This window comes from Thermothelomyces thermophilus, chromosome 5 (genome assembly GCF_000226095.1).
Source record: "Thermothelomyces thermophilus ATCC 42464 chromosome 5, complete sequence".
In the NCBI taxonomy this organism is placed as follows: Eukaryota; Fungi; Ascomycota; class Sordariomycetes; order Sordariales; family Chaetomiaceae; genus Thermothelomyces; species Thermothelomyces thermophilus.
Window position 1 is genome coordinate 1,403,416 of NC_016476.1, and position 18,910 is coordinate 1,422,325.

The 18,910-nt window shown below is 56.1% G+C and overlaps 6 protein-coding genes across 6 annotated transcripts; 3 read left to right on the forward strand and 3 right to left on the reverse strand.

The window, feature by feature from the left end:
- Positions 1–25: 25 nt before the first annotated feature.
- Positions 26–3,352, reverse strand: MYCTH_2308260 (uncharacterized protein). Its single transcript, XM_003664943.1, has 3 exons — positions 3,066–3,352; positions 2,152–2,997; positions 26–2,090 (listed from the first exon to the last, which is right to left on the reverse strand). Exons 2-3 carry the CDS (start codon positions 2,882–2,884, stop codon positions 196–198), a joined length of 2,628 nt encoding a protein of 875 aa, XP_003664991.1. The 5' UTR covers positions 2,885–2,997; positions 3,066–3,352; the 3' UTR covers positions 26–195.
- Positions 3,353–5,088: 1,736 nt separating this feature from the next.
- Positions 5,089–6,537, forward strand: MYCTH_2308261 (uncharacterized protein). Its single transcript, XM_003664944.1, has 2 exons — positions 5,089–6,092; positions 6,150–6,537. Exons 1-2 carry the CDS (start codon positions 5,327–5,329, stop codon positions 6,185–6,187), a joined length of 804 nt encoding a protein of 267 aa, XP_003664992.1. The 5' UTR covers positions 5,089–5,326; the 3' UTR covers positions 6,188–6,537.
- A 606-nt stretch (positions 6,538–7,143) lies between these two features.
- Positions 7,144–7,685, forward strand: MYCTH_2308263 (uncharacterized protein). Its single transcript, XM_003664945.1, has one exon. The coding sequence runs from the start codon at positions 7,273–7,275 to the stop codon at positions 7,645–7,647; it is 375 nt and encodes a 124-aa protein (XP_003664993.1). The 5' UTR covers positions 7,144–7,272; the 3' UTR covers positions 7,648–7,685.
- Positions 7,686–10,307: 2,622 nt separating this feature from the next.
- On the reverse strand, positions 10,308–11,256 carry MYCTH_2308266 (uncharacterized protein). The gene is made up of 2 exons (XM_003664946.1): positions 10,868–11,256; positions 10,308–10,788 (listed from the first exon to the last, which is right to left on the reverse strand). The coding sequence occupies exons 1-2, from the start codon at positions 11,036–11,038 to the stop codon at positions 10,348–10,350; spliced, it is 612 nt and encodes a 203-aa protein (XP_003664994.1). The 5' UTR covers positions 11,039–11,256; the 3' UTR covers positions 10,308–10,347.
- Positions 11,257–12,839: 1,583 nt separating this feature from the next.
- On the reverse strand, positions 12,840–14,234 carry MYCTH_71063 (tyrosinase-like protein). Its single transcript, XM_003664947.1, has 4 exons — positions 14,043–14,234; positions 13,811–13,973; positions 13,671–13,743; positions 12,840–13,610 (listed from the first exon to the last, which is right to left on the reverse strand). Exons 1-4 carry the CDS (start codon positions 14,198–14,200, stop codon positions 12,892–12,894), a joined length of 1,113 nt encoding a protein of 370 aa, XP_003664995.1. The 5' UTR covers positions 14,201–14,234; the 3' UTR covers positions 12,840–12,891.
- A 1,882-nt stretch (positions 14,235–16,116) lies between these two features.
- On the forward strand, positions 16,117–18,251 carry MYCTH_2308269 (uncharacterized protein). Its single transcript, XM_003664948.1, has one exon. The coding sequence runs from the start codon at positions 16,305–16,307 to the stop codon at positions 18,162–18,164; it is 1,860 nt and encodes a 619-aa protein (XP_003664996.1). The 5' UTR covers positions 16,117–16,304; the 3' UTR covers positions 18,165–18,251.
- The last annotated feature ends 659 nt before the right edge of the window (positions 18,252–18,910 follow it).

Here is an 18,910-nt window from a genome sequence, read left to right on the forward strand (position 1 = left end):
ATCCCCTTTTACAGCCTCGCCAGACACGAGGCTCTGGCCATCGTCAAATAAGCCATGAGCTGTTCAGAGCGAGTCGCCCCCGGCAAAAAGAAAACAACGAGAAACCAACCATCTATACCACCACCTGACATGGAAGAAAAAAAGACATAAAAAAACAAAAGAATGAAGATGTACAAGCGAAATCATGACAGCCGGTCAAGTCGTCCCGAAAAACACATCCTCCCCACTCGTAAACATACTCACTGGATCGAATCCCTCGTCCTCAAACTTCAACCCCTCGAACCCCAGCTTCTCAAACTTCAACCCAGCACCGCCCGCCGCACCGCCGCCGGCCCCGTCCAGCGGTACCAGACCGTCTGCCCCGTGATTGCGGGAATGATGAGGATGGAAGCCCAACAGCATGTCGTGCTGGGCCTCCAGCGCCGCTAGCCCGTGGTGGTAGCCGCCGCCCAGGCCGCCGATGCTAATATCCGAGAGGTCAGCGTCCGCAGCGTTGTTGCGGTTCGCGCTGGTGGTCGTGGCGGCGGTGCTGCTGCTGTGGTTGCTGCTGCTGCTGTTGTGGGTCACGTCATCATTGAGATCGTCGAAGAAGGGGGTGCTGCATGAGGCCAGCAGGGGTGGCGGCGAGCGCGGGGAGGACAGGTCTGGCGGTGTGGTGGTCGCGTGGCTGTAGTGGCTGGAGACGGATTTCGCCGGGGACGGCGGGTTCTGAATGTCGCCGTCTGCTCCGGCCTGGCTTCTATCCGAAGTCACTGGGTTGGATGGATGGTGGTGGTAAGAAGAAGCGTGAGAGGCGTGGCTGTAGCTGCTCATCGCTGAGGGCGAGAGGGCACGCTGGAAGACTTCGGCCATGGTCGTAGTGGTGGTGGTGGTGGAGGCGCTGCCACTGCTAGCGGGCATTGGAGCGGTTGAGACGGCCAAGGTGCTCGGGTTCATAGTGGCAGTCGACATGGGATTAGATAACGAGGCAATGGAAGAGGATAGGATATCCTGAAACTTGTCATCGTCGAGCAGGCCGTCAAACTCGTTGTTGGGGGAATTGGCTCCCGAGATGTCGGAGTAGCCGGACTGACTCGAAGCCGAATTGGCCGATGTCAGCTTATTTTTTCGCCGCGTACGCTCCGCCTTGTCCCGCCGCTCGTCCATGTCCGGCCGAATCTTCTTCGGCCGACCGCGTTTTACGACCTTGCGTACGACGCCGTCAAACGCGCCAATGCACATCCCTCGTTGTCGATGTCGTGTGAGGGCATCGTGGCGAGCAAAACTGTTCCCGCACTCGCAAGGATAGGGCTTGATGCCGGTGTGGATTTTGGCGTGGCGTTTGAGATCGTGCTGGCGGACGAAGCATTTCTTGCACGTCGGGCATTGATATTGCCTGTCGTTCAAGTGTGTTTGTACATGGCTCTTGATATTTTCCTTGCGACCGAAAATTTTGTTGCAGCCCTCGTAGAGACAACGCCACTTGCCGTCCGACGGGTCCGGCCCTTGGATATATGCGGCAATGTCCTCAAGTGTGACGCCCGTTTCCGTTCTGGTCTCTTCGATGTTGATGTCTGCGATGCTGGCGGCGCTCGTTATGGAGGCAATAGATTCTGTCCGGCGATGCGGCGACCCGCGACGAGATGTGCTCTTGCTTACGGGTGCTGGTGGTCCAAGCCGCGGGATCGGATTCTGGGCGTCAGTACCGAGGGACGGGAACTCAGGCCTCCCTCCTGAATCGTTGTCGGCTTTTGGGAATGGAAACATGGAAGGCGCGTTTGTTGGGCTGGCGGGCATGCCGGAAAACTCGCGCTCGATCTTTTTGAACTCGGCGCTTATATTCCGCATGTTCATGAAGTCGGGGGTGCGGAGTCCCTGAGCCGTCAGCGCCATCGGGATGGAGTTTGTACGCGGCGGTGTTTGCGCCATGGCTTCTGCTTGCTGCCGCAGATCCTGAAAGATGCCGGAATTGCGGTTGTTTTTTGTGGCTCTGATGGGTTTAAGGGTTTCTTCCATCGACTCATCATAGCCTTCTGTAAACCTGTTTGGCGGCTGCAGAGGTGCTGGCTCCTGCTTGAGTGATCCCTCCGTTGGCGTTTGCGGGAAACAATCTATGATCTTTTATTAGCATGGCTCAAGGGGCGCGGTAGACCCGAAATACCCCGTACGTACCGTTTGTCAGCTGGCTGCTCGGGGTGCAGGGCCTTTCCGCAGCCCCGAAATCGCCGCCCATTGCCTCAAGGTTGGCAATTCTGTCCATGAGCCCGTTACTGATTCGCCGCGACGAGCGCCGTGAATGCGTGCTCGCGGTCTCCGATTCCGATCCCCAACCCTGATCTGGGCCGCCTGGGCTTGATTCCGGGAAGGCGATGAAACTGGGCGTGGATAGGGCGGTGTCCGAATTGAAGAAGTTAAAATCTGTCGCCGGCTCTATGCCATCACTGCTGAGCCGGCTGACCGGGCGGTCGAAAAAGCCAGCAGGTGTTGAGTAGGGATCAAACGGAAGCCCCGAAAAGTCGGCAAACTGTGGACAATCCGACACTGCGTCGGTAAACCGGCGGCTTTGTGGGGTGACTTGTGGCGAGATCAAGAAGTTGTCGCCGGCATCTTGTTCGATAAATGGAGAGCGGTCGATACTCGAACGCGGCGTGCGTTGCGGAGTCCTCGCCGGTTCTGGATCAGTCGCCGGCATGCTTATTGGATTATACTCCTGCGGCACACTGGTGTCCGGTGGTGGTGCGGGAGCGAGTCGTTGCCCTCTCGTGTCCAAGCTGAGACCGCGCCGGTGGGAAATGGGGCGGCGTTGCTGAATGTTGGGCAGTGGCGCAATTTTGACCGTGTCAAATGCCGACGGCGTTGAGTTTTGTCGCCGGTGTTGGCGTTGGCGTGCATGAAGGCCGCTCATCTTGGGCGGGTTGAGCAACATTCGATCATGCAGAGTCGGGTCTAGTGAGCTTGGATCTTTTCGTTGATGCCAGGACTGGCGCAATTCGAGGGCGCCAGCTGCTATGTTTATAGCTGGAGCGCTTCCCGTGTTAGTCTGCCTTTCCTTCAGCCTTTTCATCCCGGGATCTGGCATCGCTCACGAAATACAAGCCAGGTGGACGAGAGGCAGCGCCAGGCTCTCGTGTCAACTGGAGGAGGGATTTGAGATGCCCTTCTAAGTACCAAAAAAAGGGTCTTTTTGGCTCGGCGGTGCTGGGTTGCGACTGGCTCGTGGGCAGCCCTCCCAGATGTTAGAGGTTGTGTGTTTGGGAGAAGAGAGAGGGCTCGTGGCCTCGGCAGTACCAAAAGGTGGTGAGAGTGACTTGAGGTTGAACAGAAAGGTACCAGCGGGTGGTTGTGGCGGAAGTATGGAGAATTGGGGTACTTGTGATCCCAGGATGCTGAAGAACCGCGAACGAACCCTGATCGTTGCAGCCCACTTTTGTTTACCGGCGCTGTCGCAACTCGTTGCTGGGGGCAACACCGCAGGCTGACCGACGGATCGCCCGCTAAAAACCATCGGCGCTAGGCACCGAGAGTGGGTCCATGCCTATGCAAGGTCGCGCAAGACGTCATTCCACAATCGGTGGCTGAATGTGCCCTTGCCTTCCTTGTTCTTGTCTCATCGGGTACCTTTGGCAGCCTGCCTCGGCTGACGTTTCAATAATCATCAGATCGGCAACCTGGACTCGGAAGTTTTTTTTGTCTTGGTAAATTTTTTTCTCTGCTCTGCCGCGCAGGTCTCTTCGTCCACTCGTTTGTTTCAGCATCCCGGACAATATGGCCCCGACCCTGAACCAATCGTCAAATCGGCCTCAGCGGTTTGCAGGTCGCCATTCCGGCCAATCAAAAGGAAGTAAAGCATGACAACAGAAAAGAGAAAGGAGAACAAAACGGAAACCTTGATTACGTAGTATGCTATCGCGTTTTGATCCGTCGTTTTCCTAAGAGAGTACGAGAAATTGTTCGGACTTTTGATTCTCGCTCGTGTCCTTGAACGCAGCAACTGCAAGCAGGGAAGATGCAATGAGTGGTGCCATGCGGCACCTGTTCTTTCCCCGTCGGCCAACCTGATCCCGGCTTGTCCTGTAACTAATATTACGGCTAATCATATGGTTTTCACCAAGTAGTTTGTGTGTCTTGGTTGTTGTCAATTCTGATTTTGCGAAGAACAGAAAGTTGTTAGCACTCATTGGGGCAGTCTGAACTGGTGCCCAGGGCAGGCATAGGCGCCAAGGTTGGCGGATGTGTTGAGACCGGAACCACGAGAAAGATAAGATGCCACTGGCAGAATTGATAATGCCGTCAGCATTCCTTGTTTTGAGGTTCCAGAAGAAGACTTCTACTTCTGGCTCTGCGAGGAATTAGCTGCTCAATCATTGAAAAGCCTTGGGTTCAAGGACGTTTTCCCAAGGGCAACAGTGTGATACCCGATGGGTACACAGACTATTTAGAACATCAGTCGAGTGTGCCCGGAACGGCGATGGGGCATGTGGAGTTTCTTTGCTGCGGTCTGCCGGCAGTATTCCGCACTGCAACTTACTGCAACTCACCAACCTATTCATGCTTGCCTTCTGAGATGGGCACGAACCTTCTACGAAAAGTACGCCAGAACGCAACCGACCGACTAGGGTTACACCACGCAAGCCCACCTTGTTGAAGAGGTTGTGCTGCTAGGACAGCCGCCTCTAAACTACTGCAGATAGGGTTCAGCAGCAAAGGAATTATCTCTGATGATGGTTAATTAGGGGTTCGTGAATTGGAGTTCGGTGTAAGAGGGGGATCAACGGAGATGACGCCCTCACATTCCAGGAGAGCAGATAATTACCACCTTCCTGGTAGGACAGAGCCTGAAAAACGGCAGAGTGTTTCCTGAGGAGAGAAAATATGACCATGCTCCTCAATGTTGCCAAGCACGCGCGTGATTGGCAGCCTGATAATCGCAATAGCACGAGAGCTGCTCGCTGTCCGTGTTTGGAACGCATGCGAAATATTAGTTATTGAATTCTCCAAGCCACTCTTCAGTACCTCAAGGTCACGTTATTTGAAGTTGCGGCTGCCGCCGGACTTAACGTAGGGGAAGCCCGCAGCTTGGCCGGCCCTTCCCCTTGACACTCCGAAAAGCCCGGACTCCCGAGCTGACGTAGACTTGTCCGACGCTCTTTCCGTAGCCCGAACACGCGCGCGGATGGCAAGACTGCTGAAATATAACGCTGCAACTTTTGGGTTTCTTTCTTTCAACTTCATTCTGAGATGCATCTGCACTTATCCTTGCGCAACTGACGCTGGCATCCATCCTCTCGTAACTCGCCCGCAATCAACGCTCGACGTTCTGCTGACAAGTCTCCTGTATTGCGCCAACATGATCGCCGTTCCTACCGCTAGCCTCAAAGGCAAGGTTGCCCTGATTACCGGCGCTGGCCGGGGCATTGGGAGGGGCGTCGCCCTCGAGCTCGCTCGCCGAGGTGCATCTGTGGTGGTCAACTACGTCTCCTCTGCTGGAGCAGCCCAAGAAGTTGTCAAGGAGATCTTGTCATACAACAACGGTGCCCGTGCCGTTGCCATCCAGGCCGATGTGTCCAAGGTGTCCGAGATTGAGCGGCTCTTCGCCGAGGCCAAGCGCGCCTTTGGGCGCCTAGACATTGTCATGTCCAACAGCGGCACCGAGTCGTGGGACAAGATCGAAGATGTGACTGAGGAAAAGTACGACTATGTCTTCAACCTCAACGCGCGCGCGCAATTCTTTGTCGGCCAGGCCGCCTTCAAGAACCTCGAGCAGAACGGCCGGCTCATCCTCATGACGAGCATCGCTGCCGGGCTGATGGGCGTCAAGAATCACGTGCTGTACAATAGCAGCAAGATGGCCGTCATCGGCATGGTTAAGGCGTTCGCGACCGACTTCGGCGTCAAGGGGATCACGGTCAACGGGGTTGCGCCGGGCGGTATCAAGAGCGACATGTTTACGCAGAACGCGTGGCATTACATTCCCGGTGGCACGCCGGATCTCCCGGCGGCCAAGATTGAGCAGATGATGGCAGAGAACTGCCCGCTAGGCCGTTGTGCGGAGCCCGAGGATGTCGCCCGGGTGGTAGCCTTCCTCTCGAGCGAGGATGCCGGCTGGGTAAATGGTCCGTTTTTTGTACCATGCAGTGTTGTGCTCAAGCGTAGCGCTGACAGTTTCACAGGCCAGATCATCACCATTTCGGGCGGCTCTTCTCAATAAGCATACTATCGCTAAGACATTGAGTCTAGTGTACTTACGAGTTTGGCTCTCAGGAGTGGGCTAGAAAACGTCGACGAGCAGGTAGACAAGAAGGAGAACTCACGCAGAAATAATATTGTCTCTCGAGAGGCGGTTGACTTCGAGAGACGGATTACTATTTGATGCCCCTCGAGGCAAAACGAACAATAATCATTACAATAGCTACGCTGGGTGCTTAGTGCACCCTTCCTCGATGATGCTTATTGACGTCGTAGCTCCCCACGGCCAGTTTGGGCAAGTATCTTAGATATGTAATGATATAATTATCCCTTAATTAATTCTGCCGTATTGATCGTAGCATTGATTTTTTAGCCATGCCATTCAGTCTTTTCTTTGCTTTCATCTCAGTCACTACTCGGATCCAATCCCACCATACCGTCCCAAGAAGGTGCCGAGGGTGGTCGGCAATTGTGAAATTGCAAACCATCTTCATGATTCAACTCATCAATCGTCTTGTTTCTTTGATAGGTAATTAACATAAGGCAACCAAGACTACGTACCTCTGCCATTAACTTACAAATCTTTGTTCCTGAAACTGCACTGTTCAAGTCTCAACATCCTGCACTTTTCGTGTGTGACTGTTTCGTGTGTGACTCTCTCGTCAACCGTGTTTCCAGAGTTCCTCAAGATAGGTGCCTTATGCTCGGATGAAACACAGCGCGCCCGTTTAATCATGGCTTTCGTCCAAAGGGTGTCTGTCAATTGTCAGGCCGCGCATCGCGCTTTGTTATTGACCATATTGAAGAACAAAGGCAGAACGCGTCACCCTTCTCAGATATGGACCAGCGTAAGACTTCGATTCTGTAATTCTCAAGTTGATAATTCTCTTCACAACTACAATGATCTTCATTTTATCATTCTCCATCAACCAACACTTGTCCCAGAACTCAGGGTTGAAGATAATAATACTCAACCAACACCCTGCTCAATTGATTTAGCATCGAAAGACTGTCGGCCGTCCATCGCTTTCCTAGAGTCTCCTCAATATTTGACAGAGTCACGGATTGTTTCAACAGGACAGCTCATCTTTCTTTTACCATTCGGCCATGAGCCACGTAAACGGCCAAGGTTCTCCCGACCCTAGGAATGCTCCAGCTTTTCCGGCCAGATCCAGGCAGGCTGGCCTAGCAGTGGAGGATGATAAGAAGAGGGCCCTTCGGGAGAGGGTAGAGGTCCTCGAGGCGCAAGATCTGGATCAACTGGAACGCGACCTCAAAGGCTTCTCAGACGCCTTCAATCGGCGACTGCAGGCCCTTGTCAACGAGAACCGGCCGGTCAATCCTCGATCAGCCGAACCTCAATCTCAGTTGACGGATCACAATAGCCCCTTTGGCAGCGAGGTAATTACGCAGCCGAGAAGATGCAGCGCTCACTTTTGTGTCGCGGCTCCGACAAATCTCCCTATGCGTCTTGAAGGATGACAGGCGTGGGGTTCATTGCCAGCACAGAATTATTGCTACTTGACGCTAACAGCTTCTGGTTTAGACAGCCAAAGAGTCAAGGAACCAAAACCTCCCGGGCCCCTCGGCGAGAGAGACGCCCCCGCCGATTACTCCCACTCGCAGGGCATTCTTGCCTAGGCAACAGCAGCAACCCGTTATCCTCGCCCTTGCCGTTCCCACCGTGGTCCCGGCTCATCCAGCACAACCCGCCGCGCTCATGAGGCCCCCGCCGATGCCACACTCCGCCTTGGCTCCCCCGGTCATCACCGCCGCCGCCGCCGCTCATCATCCCACAACCCGACATCCCAGACATCTTCCGAGCCATCCCGCCGGCCGCGGCGGTGGTGCTCTGATCCCATATTCATTCATGCCTCCGACTCAGGGGGCGGGCGGCAGTCGCGCAGTTAGCATTATTAATAGCGGAAACGGAAACGGAAACCACACCCTCCCTACCCTCGCCAACCCAGCCGCGCGTGCGCCGGCGCCCGGGCCGAGGATTCGGGGGAACGCGCGCGGAGTCCCCGGCGCCCAGACACGGGAAGGCGCGGCGCAAGCAGCAGCAGCAGCAGCAGCAGCAACAGCAGCAGCAGCGGGAGGGGGGCGAGCACGAGCGGCCCAAGCCCGTCGGCCGGTCGGCGCAGGCCCCTCGGGAGCAGGTGTGGGTGTGAGCCGCCCTCCTTCGCCGCTGCGCTTCGCTCGCCGCGGTCCCGTCACCGCGCCCGTCGTGCTCGGTCCGTATCCCGGCCGTCCGGCCATGCTGGTCTGGCATCCGGCGGTGCCCGGCCGGGGCGGCCCCGCCTGGGTGGCCCTGCCGCGGGACGGTCGCGAGGGGAGGAGGTTCGTCCCGAGGCCGGTCGGCGACTCGGTGGAGGGTATGGTCGGGAGGAGGTCGCCTTTGGGAATGAGACTGAGAGAGTCCCGCAGGGAGGGAGGGATGGGGAAGGAGTTGGTTTGACGGTGTTCTTCGTGTGTCGTGGGATAATTCATTAGGATGGGTTGCGCAGTTTGTTTGTGTGGGCTGGTTGTTCCTGTCGGCCCTTCTCGGGTGTCCTGTTTTCAAGCGGAAGCTCGCTCATGCGTCGAGTTAATCAGTGCTGTTATCCGGCAGACTGGCGACATTGTGACTCATGAGTTTGTTAGTACGAGGATAGAAGGCGAGAGAGGTCTGTGGATCTTATAAAACCCACGTGGATGGACTCTGCGGACTCATCTGTCAGCTGATATTGTAATTATTAAAATATTCTGAGTACTCTTCGCAGAATCAAGAGTGAAATCATTTTGCAACGTGCAATCTTGTATCATTGTGGATTATTCATTAGCCAAACAACGCAAGCAGCAAGCAGGACAATCTAGTTTTGGCCTTCCAGGGCAGACGCGAATCTCAACAACTCCATCCTGATTCCAGTCCCCATTATTAATTACCGGCATCCTCAAGAAGCCAACCTTTGTTTTCCCCCACACCTCAACACCGTCTCCATTGGAGCTGGACAATTAGATAATTACCCATCATTAGGATTTCCACCCCGTTCACTTCCTCCTTCGAACGGTTCCCATCCTCTCCAGCAAGCCCAAGTCCCACCACCCCTCAATCATCCCCCACACCGTCCTCCTCTTCTTCCTCTCTCCAGACCCGCCGGACCCAGAACCGCTCTCACTGCCCAGCCCTGCTTCTCCTCCTCCTCCTCCTCCTCCTCCTCCTCCTCTTCCTCCTCCCACCACTGTGGAACTGTCCGGCCCGGGACTCCCATTCTCAACAACAATGCTCCCCCTGACCGACGCCGCACCCCCCAACGCGCTCTTGTCCTCCGCACGAGCCAACCCACAGGCGCACGCGGGGGCCGCGGCACGAGTAGGGGGCGGGTGCACGACGACGATGGGTGGCGGCACCGGCACCGGCACCGGCCGCCTCGTCCTCGTCCTCGTCCTCTTCATCCTCCTCCGCACCCACAGAACTTCCTCTTCACCGTCCCCGTCGTCGTCGTCCTCGACGGCATCGACGTCGTCCTCCTGCCCCTGGCCGCGGCGATGCGCTATCGTGCCCCGGCGCGACAGGAAGCCGCCCAGCCCTAGACCGAGGCCGTGCCCGAGGCTACGGATGGGCGAAAGTGGAGATCGTGGGGAGCGCGGAATCAGGCCCGGGATGCGCTTATGCTCGTCGGGAATCACGTCGTCGGCCGCGGAGGTTGGGGAGCTCGGCGCTGTGGTGGAGGAGATGCTGGCGGCTGCGGTGTCGGTTGTTGGGAGCTGGAGACGCGGCCGGTTTGTTTTGGGAGGGGTCGGCACCGGCGGGGGCGGGGCGCGGGAGAGCACGGGGGAGATGCCATCGTCGTCGTCGACGTCGTCGTCGACGTCGTCGTCTTGGGGCGGCTGCCCGTCGTCGGGAGTTGGAGACGGCGGAAACCGAGCGCGGGGCTGGGTGCGGATGGGAGGCGGAGGGCGCAGGCCGCGGGGTTGGGGCGGGCTGTTGGCGCCGCCCTCTGGGGCGTATGTCGAGTCGTCCGAGTCGCAGCTCGGCCGGTGCGGGGTGGCAGGGCGCGGCTGGCGGCCCTGGGCACGGCCGCGGTCGCGAATGGGCGCCACGGGGGGAGGCGGTAAATAAGGAGCCGTGGCTGGGGGCGCCCTGTTCCATGGCTCCTGCTTTGCGTCCTTCGGCAAGCCCCCGTTGGCGCCCGCGCGTCCCTAACCCTCGATGTCCTTTGGGCCTGAGGAGCCTGCCGAGGCCTGTCGGCGGAGGCGGTGCCACAGACCGACGCATACCAGCCCGGAGAAAGCAAAGAGCACGCATTGGGCGATGGAGAGGCCCCAGACGGCCTTGATCTCGTAACAGGTCGGCTGATCGAGCGCGACGAAGGAGGAGTAGGGGAGAGTTTGGGTAATGACGGTCGCCCGGATGGGGTGCGCCGAGGTGGAGGAGGAGGACGAGAAGAAGGTGGCAATGACAGGGACGGGGGAAGGAAGGGCAGAGCAGTCGAGCGCTGCAAGCGGCTTCCCAACCAGAGCGGCTATCACGATGGAGGCGACGAGCAGGAGGCTGTCGAGAATGCCGGCGACCAGCAGCGGCAGCATGCTGTCGTAATAGAGGATGTAGGTGATGGTAACGTAGATCACCGCAGTGACTTCCTGCGAACCGGTCAGAGGCTCGAATCTGTCATTGTCTCTTTGGAAAGGAACCCTCTCCGGGTAACTAGCCCCCACGTACCACTGTCAGAGTTCCGATGAGCTCGGCCGGAGGCTTGTGCTCGGTAGTGGCAATCCCGTTGATGAAGTTCGCACAGAGCCCAGTGACAGTAATCAGGGAAGCGAATTGGCACGCCCTCATGATGGTAAAGGTGACGCCCATAGCGCCTAACTGCGGTGCCTTAAACCGCATTTTCAGGGAGCCTATCGGCAAGTCGGGGTCCGTGATAAGTTCGAGCGCAGGTCGTTCCTTGCTGACGGTGCGCAAGGGAAAGCGTGGCTTGGGGATTGGAACGGCTGGTGGTGGCGCGAAGGCAATATCGGCGGGAATGTTGGGCAATCGACAGAACCTAAGTACCTTTACTAGGTACCTAGTAGTAACTAACAAAGAAGTGTCGGATGATTCGTCCTGGCGAACTTGGTGATTTCGAGATGGGAGTTTCGGGACAGCTCAACTGCCTCGAAGACCAATCCAAGAAAGCGCCGCTTTGGCTTGTTGTTGACAAGTTCTAGGAAATAGAGAAGTTGAGATGGCAAGGAAACCGAGAGTACGTCGTGGCAACGATGGAAACTTGATGTTGTACTGATAATACCGGTGAAGTCAACCCAGACCCGGAGATAGAGATTAGCTAGGAAATAGGAAATAGAGAGACAAGGAGACAAAGGAAAAAATAGGGAAAAAAAGGGGAAAAAGGACCTAGGAAACTAGGAAAGGAGATGTTTGATCGAGAGTTGTGCTGAGGAGGAAACATCTCGAGTCCAGCTCTCGCCGGGGAAGTCTCTCGATCTTTATGCCTCTCACCGTTGTTGACCGGTGATGGTCTAGATCCTTGCCAGACATGGCTCGACTCCCATGTCAAAATCGCATGTTTACTTGGTGCGGGCATCTGAATCATCGCGGCCTCAGACAAGCGCGCCGGGCATTAAGCGCCACGGGTACGCTGGCTGGACGCACGACATGATCTCTCAGCCAGACGATTGCACGACGTCGGTGGTTGTTGCTTTCCTATTTTCTGCCTAGGCCAGGAACCCTATCGTTGGCGGAGATTCAGCAGGCGCCGCGCCCTCCAATCGGAAGTCCGACCTCCTCACCCGCGGAAGGCTTGGCTGCCCCACCAACCTTGGGCGGCTCTGAGGAGCTCGGCAGCCAACCAGATCCGAGCGATCGATTGTTTCGCAGTTTCGAGTTTGGTTTTGTCGCCGCGATTCTGGCCTTGGGAACACGGCAGGCAGGCAGGCCAATGTGGGATCGATTGGATGACGGGCCGATCTGGATGGAACGGGACCCGGGATTGGGGATATTAAGGGATTGTCCCTAGCGCAGTGGTCCTGCGCGGCCGCGGTCTTGCTTTGCTGCAGTCCGTCGTCGGGAGCTACGGATTAATGTCATCCATACTCCGTAGTGTGTTTTAACTAGTGTAGTGCAGTGGAGGCAGGGTAGTTTATCCGCCCGCGATCGACTGGACGAAAGGAATGTGTTGGTTACGCTACGGGATATTGTTTAGCGGATTTGCTGTCCGTCGATGTGGCCTCGGAAGACAGTGCTTCGGAGAGCCGGGTCAAGTTGCCGGTGGCCCCCATCTGAATTTCCGAGTGCGTTCAGTAGCCAACGTGCGAATGGTAATAACAAAAATGTCATTAGTTATTCCGTGGAACCAAGGGTTAGGGTTGGCTAGCGTATGCACAAAATATGATGCTCAGAACTCCAAAGCTTCCTCTTCAGAAGGTGGTCGGAATGTGAAAGAAAAAAATATAAAAATAAAAGGAAAGAAAAAAAGGAAAGCGAGGAACTATTTGCCGAGAATCATTACTAAGGTGAGAGGGAAGAGGGCAGAGCACGCCGCAATTAATAGCAGCATGGGGCCGGCAAGGATGGACCAAAAAAAGGCACCAAGTGTTCTCGCTCGAGGTTGCTTCACTAGTGGTTCGCCCTGAAGCACTGGATCCGAGATATCGCTCTGAAGAAACCAATTTGAAGACAGCCGCCCGGAACTCCGACCGTGAAGACCCATTCTTCCCTTGACTCCTTTTAACTGTTCTCTATGTCTAAAGATAAATGTAGCAAAGAGGAGAGCCATTTTGCCCGGTAGTGCTCATGAGGTTCTTGATCTTGATTGGGCCGCCGAGGTGGCCCACATCGACGGTGTCCTCGACGGTGGTGTTCTCGCTGGGAGGGTAGTTGAGCATAGTGTTGGTGCCGAAGACGCCCTGGCGGTTCTCAAAATCCAGCATCTGCCAGATCCAGTAGACGCGATCGATTTGGGCATGATGAAGGTAGAACGCGGGGTCGCCGGGCGAGATGAAGGCATCCGCGCCCGGGTCGCCGCTGATCATGAAGTGGCCGCCGCCGTGCACCCCCAGCGAGTTGGGCACATAGTTGGGGTGGCCCTCCATGGTGGTCCGGAAATACTCGATCGTGGGCGAGTTGATAATGAGGTTCGTTGTGTTGCGGAAGCTAGAGAAGCGCTTGCCGGCATCGGCGTTCAGGTCGCGCTTCAGGCAGCGCGGGTTGTCCGCGGTCGGGTCCGGCTGCGTGATTGGGCCCAACCGGACCGTCATGTTGGCAAACGGGCCCGTCTTGACACAGCCGCCACCAGTACCCTTCGCCAGTACCACGGGCTCGGCGTTGCCGGGAACCAGGAGCTCAAGTGGGGGGCCAGGGACGAACTCGCCATCGCCACTCATCGATGTATCAGACCCGTCAAAGACAGGTGAAAGGTGTGGCGCCTCGACATCGAAGCCCCATTCCCAATAGGGGAGGGCATCTGCATTCCTTGATCAGCTACGTGGCATCGGACATAGCGACCTTCAAGAACACGTAATACCTTTGTAGCCACAGGCGTTAAGCTCCTTCTCGTACACGTGGATGAAGTTGCGGTGCCAGATGAGGAAGTTGCCCTGTAGGAAGGGTAAGCCGGGGGTCTCGGTAGCAATAGGACTCCTCGAACTATCGGCGGATGCTCACGGTGTAGTGGATGAAGAGGGTCGCATTCATGTGTACGTAAACAAAGTCATCGAAGAGCGTCTTGGACCCAGCGGCAATACCCTCGGCCAGTCTGCTGGGCTTAGCTTGGACGCACTGCACCGCCTTGATGTAACTCTTCCGCTGGGCTTTGGACAGCGTCCTCCTAATCCCCGGGTCAACACGGAGCTGTTGCGGAATGCAGGAGATCAGGGTCGACGGGTGATCGACATACCATTCTCGGCGGATCTTGACGTTCCCAAGATTGCACGACCCGCCGTACCTGGTGGCTGACTGCAGCAGGGCGATGCCGTTCAGACCAGCAAGAGCCAGGCCGGAGTCGATAGCGGACTGCTCAAAGGCGGGAATGTTGAAGGTGGCCGAGGCCCCCATGGCCGCAGCCAAGGCCAGAGACGCCGAGAGCTTCATGTTGACTCGTTGGAACTGCTTTGGACTGGAGCCTGCGAGATAGTTGCGTCGAGTAGCACCGCCTGACCTCGAGACGGGACGGCCGTCTTATGTTTGAGTTTGGGAGTAATGTCGAGGTGCTCTTGCCCGATGCCACATGGCAGCCGAGGGGGCTTTCGCAGCCCTCCGCCACGATGAGAGAACTTCGCTCCCTGGCCGCGGTTGGCCGGAGATATTGCTGCAAGTTGTGCAAGTCGCTGGACCCACATCATGCAGGCAAGGGTTCCTCCTAATGAAAGGGTTTCCCAGTCTTCCCTTTCCCCTTGCCTTGCAAGTGCTTGCACCAGGGTTGGCTACCGGGGTTGTGGATTGGATCAGTGCGTGGTGCTCCGTAGGAGTGAACTGATGCCTGTCTCTCGGTGGGGCGATGCGGCCGAGCGTGGCCGCCTATCCCGGTTGCTGCGTCCGCTGTATTGTTTCCATTGTATGTATGTACATACATGTACATACATACTCTACAGTACATACACAGCGGTCCTCGGCACTATTGGGGAATCGCGGGTTGACACACAAGGCGATGCCACACCAGCATGGTTGGTTGGTACTCAAAACAACTGGTCACTTTCGGGCCGCTCGTAAGAGGCAACGTTGGTATGACCGCGGGATGCAGTCAGCGGTTGATTTCCAGAAAGTGCTTCGAATCTGGACTGTGTTGCACAGAAGCCTGAACTGTCCCGGAAACCGGGAATACAGAGTTTTCCAGTTTTTCCAGACGGCCATTCTTGCCGCGCTTCGCTTTCCCGGCGTACTTGGATGGCTGTGTGTCGAGTACGCACCTTTGTACCGTGGTTCTAGAAGGCAGATTTCTTCGCTGCAGCATGCAGGGTATACAGTACGTCGTTAGCGCCCTGTGCCTGCTCCCGTTAAGCGAAGGATTTTAACAGTTGGGTGTTTAGTTCTTTTTCCCTCGGTTTGTTTCTCGGTTACTCAAACTCTCGCTTGTGCAGCCGAAGTTAGGTTGTCTTGATTCGGTAGGGCCTTCATATTCCTGAACTGAAAATCGCGGCCTGCCGTCAAGGATCAGCGTAAGCAAGTGAGGTAATGGAGGTACCAACAGCATTAGGTGCATACGGCTGCGCACGAGCTAGCGAATAGCCCGATACCTTGACGCCACCAGCCCCAAACGAATACTTCGGTTACTGGCTTCGGCAAGCTTCCCCAGCCTTAGGCATGTTTTACAGCTTCATGTCAGGATCTTATGTCAAGCAAATGCCACTGTATGTGGTGAGATGCAATCTCGGAATCTTCTGAGCGACTTCGCAAAAAACATGAAGTGGGTGCTGCGCGTCAGTCAGTTTAGCAGTTTAGCTTCCGCCTCGGGCGGAAGCTACGAACCATGTCAACCCCTTCTTTCCTTTCAAGCAGAACATAGTTACCTGGTAGGCCCACCACTCCGCAGTCCAACTGGTGCCCGTTCTATCTGTCCCGCTCTGCTGCTCGGCCAACCATCTCAAAAGATCCCCGCCGGGGCCCCGCCGGGTTGTGGGCACCATCGCAACCTACGGACGTACTCCACACCGTCTAATTTAACACCACAGAGTCCTACTACTAGTACATACGTGTGGTGGGAGTGGGCAGCACTTTGCACACACCATCAACGCCGACAGGGGTTGTCTACTCCGATGCTGTGAACGCAAGGACCACACCAAATAGTTATGCTCTGTCCATGTTCTGTCGAAATGGGCTTTCGCGAATGCATTCCGGGACCAGCGCAACCCTAGCAAGCATGCGGAAACGTGCAGAGCCAAGTCAATAGTTAGTCTGCTGGCTGGCCGGTAATTAGTGTATCCGGCGTCCTGGTTTCGCTTCCTGCGCATTGTCGCGTGGTTGGCCGAGGCAAACACACAACATCGGCCAGCAGCAAGGTGGAAGGTGGCCGCCACAACGTGGTAGAGAGCCAGCCTAGCTGCCGATAATTGAAGTTGCCGAACCACATCCACGAATTCCCGTCTGCATTCGTGCTCTCGACGCTCGAACCCGACAGGAAAACACCAAACGCAAAACCTAACCTGGACTTTGGAACAATCCGATGGATAACGCGGTTCAACCCAGTGCATCAACATTCAGGGACTACTATGCCAAGGGATACAGAGCATGGCAGAGACTGCATCGGAAGGCAGCTAGTTCTATCGAATTTCCCACCAACCTTGTGGACTTTGAGCACGCTTGCTCCCGTCATCCTTATCTTCACAGCAGCGTGAAATTGGAGCCGGGTTACAACTACTACGCGAAGGGAACCTCGACATGGCGACCATCGAACGGCGACGGTACCTGCGATCTTCGGCCCTTTCAGCGACCTTACTCACTTCCTGTCACAGCTCACCGCCCGATTCCCGTTTCTGTTGAGCCATCACCAGAACGGTTTCCGACATGGTTTGCCGCACAAGAGAGTCATCTCGGAGTCCTAACACTCGCGTGGGCCTACGTCTTGTCCGCGCGATGGGCCGAAATTGTACCAGGAGCCACCGGTCCTGAGTACACCGATAGTTGTGCCATCTGGAAGAACTCTGGGACAGCGAGCGCAGACCTGTGCGCCAGAGGCATCCCAGTCGACATCGGGCCAGCCTCGGACAGGGCTGCGAGGTGGTGGGCCGCTATCCTCGCCCCGCATCAAGGATGGACGAGTGGCATACGCCACGAGGATCGTCTCCGCCCAGCGCCATGGTCAACAAACCTCGTTCAGACCGGCAGGTCATTTTTGCTCTCGCGAACAAGTACCACCGAAACGCCGCGCAACATTAGCCCGCCGTCATTCCGGGATGCGGCGTACTACATCTCGACGTACTCGGCTCATCACGGCGCCGAGGACCTGAGCCGGGCTGCCTTCGCTGCAGCGTTGATGTTGCCCTCAGCCAGCCGTTTCAAGAGCACAATCAGCCTCCCCGCCCCCCAGCTCACAACTAATTATAGCGGCAGAAAGCAGCCTTCAAGTTGGGTTCCAACAGCGCCTCCTTGGGGCGATGATGTGCACCAGCTGGACAGGTTGCTCACGCTGAGCTGTAACAACTTCACCCAGTCGCTCCTGAGCAGTGTTATATTTGAGCCGGGTATACCTTGCAACGTCTGTGGCGCCTGGATCCAAGGAGCCTTTGCTGTACTCGATTCGGAGCCGGTGAAAGCCAACCTACAGGTCCTCACATTCACTCTCATGGCACGAAACCCCAAGCTCGGCTTCCTCTGGCTCGGCGCCACGCTTCTCGGAATCCACAACTTCATCCTCCAGGGAATGCGGGCTGTCCTCTACCCTGTCGATCTGACTCTCGCCGGATGGACCGATACGCTTATGTCGTTCATCCAGGAACCCGTTTCGGATCTTACGGATATTGCGTTAGCGGATGGAGCGATAACCCGTGCGGACGAATGCCGGCTGATGTTCCTGTCTCAGTCCCTGGACCACACGAACCCTCCGATCGTACCATTCCAACCGTTTGGTATGACGGCTCTTGCAGACTGTAACCTGGAAGTGCAGGAGCATGCGTGCTGCGGCAGTCGTCACCAGCTGTCCTATGCTGGTTGGACATGGGACTGTCGCGACGGTATGCTTCCTCCTTACGAGATCCCCAGCGTACCGGAGGAGAACATATTGCACCCAGCAGACGAAGGTCAGGAGATTGAGGTCGACTACACCTACATGGACCGCGAGAAGGACAGTTCTGAAGGTGTAACCCGGAGCATCTTCCTGTGGTTACGCGGAACGGATGGCTTTCCCATCGCGGAGAGAAACATTCGTGAGCACGAGTGGATTGATAATCTGTACGAATCAGACGAAGAGAGTGACTCGCCTGAAGGGGATGGGCGGTCGACTGCTGTCAGGAGGGATGTCGGCCCCAGGACGATCGAGTCCTGGATCGCACGGACTCTGACGTTTCGGCGAAACAGCTTTTACTAGATGGGCCGTGAGTAGAGTGTATATCCACCCGAGAACGCGCTGACGCCGGGCATTAATCGCCGCGGGCTTGTCTCCACTCCGAGGTCGCCGGCTTGGGAGTGCTGAGCCGACCATGTTTGTGGGAGATCCTTTGTCGGTGCTTGGTTGGCTGAGGAACTTTACATAGTACTGACTCAGCATACCCGGCTCACCGCTCGGCCGATGTTTTGCCGGACGCGATCCCGTTTGCGTTCCCGGACCGGGGCCGCTTCCGTAACGACTGCAAACGGCGCCGGCGACGGAGGCCGGAAGGCATCGCCTATTCTACTTCGTTTACACCTATCGAGCCCTCTAGAACACGTCCCGTATATTCGCGATAGAGATGTATTTTTGGCGCCAGGATCCCGGCCCCTGTCGGTATAGATAAGGCAGAATATTGGCGCGGGTCGTTCGGGGCTAGTCATCGAAGATGTTAATTAATTGCGTATCTGACCCTCGAGGCTTAGTGCTAGCTTACTTACTGTGTATACCGTCCGAGCCTCCTTCTTCCTTTCTTCCCCTAACCCTAGAATCCCCTTCCTCTCTTTCTTATTATTCTTCCTACTCTTAACGTAGTCCTTAGCTCTAGCTTACTATAATGGTATAATAATAGTTATACTTCTCTAGGGTAGATTAGGAAAGTATAAATATACTCCTCTAGGATTATTTAGATAGTATTATGAAGGAGGAAGGTAACAATTTGTTACTCTAGGTATAAAAGCAGAGTA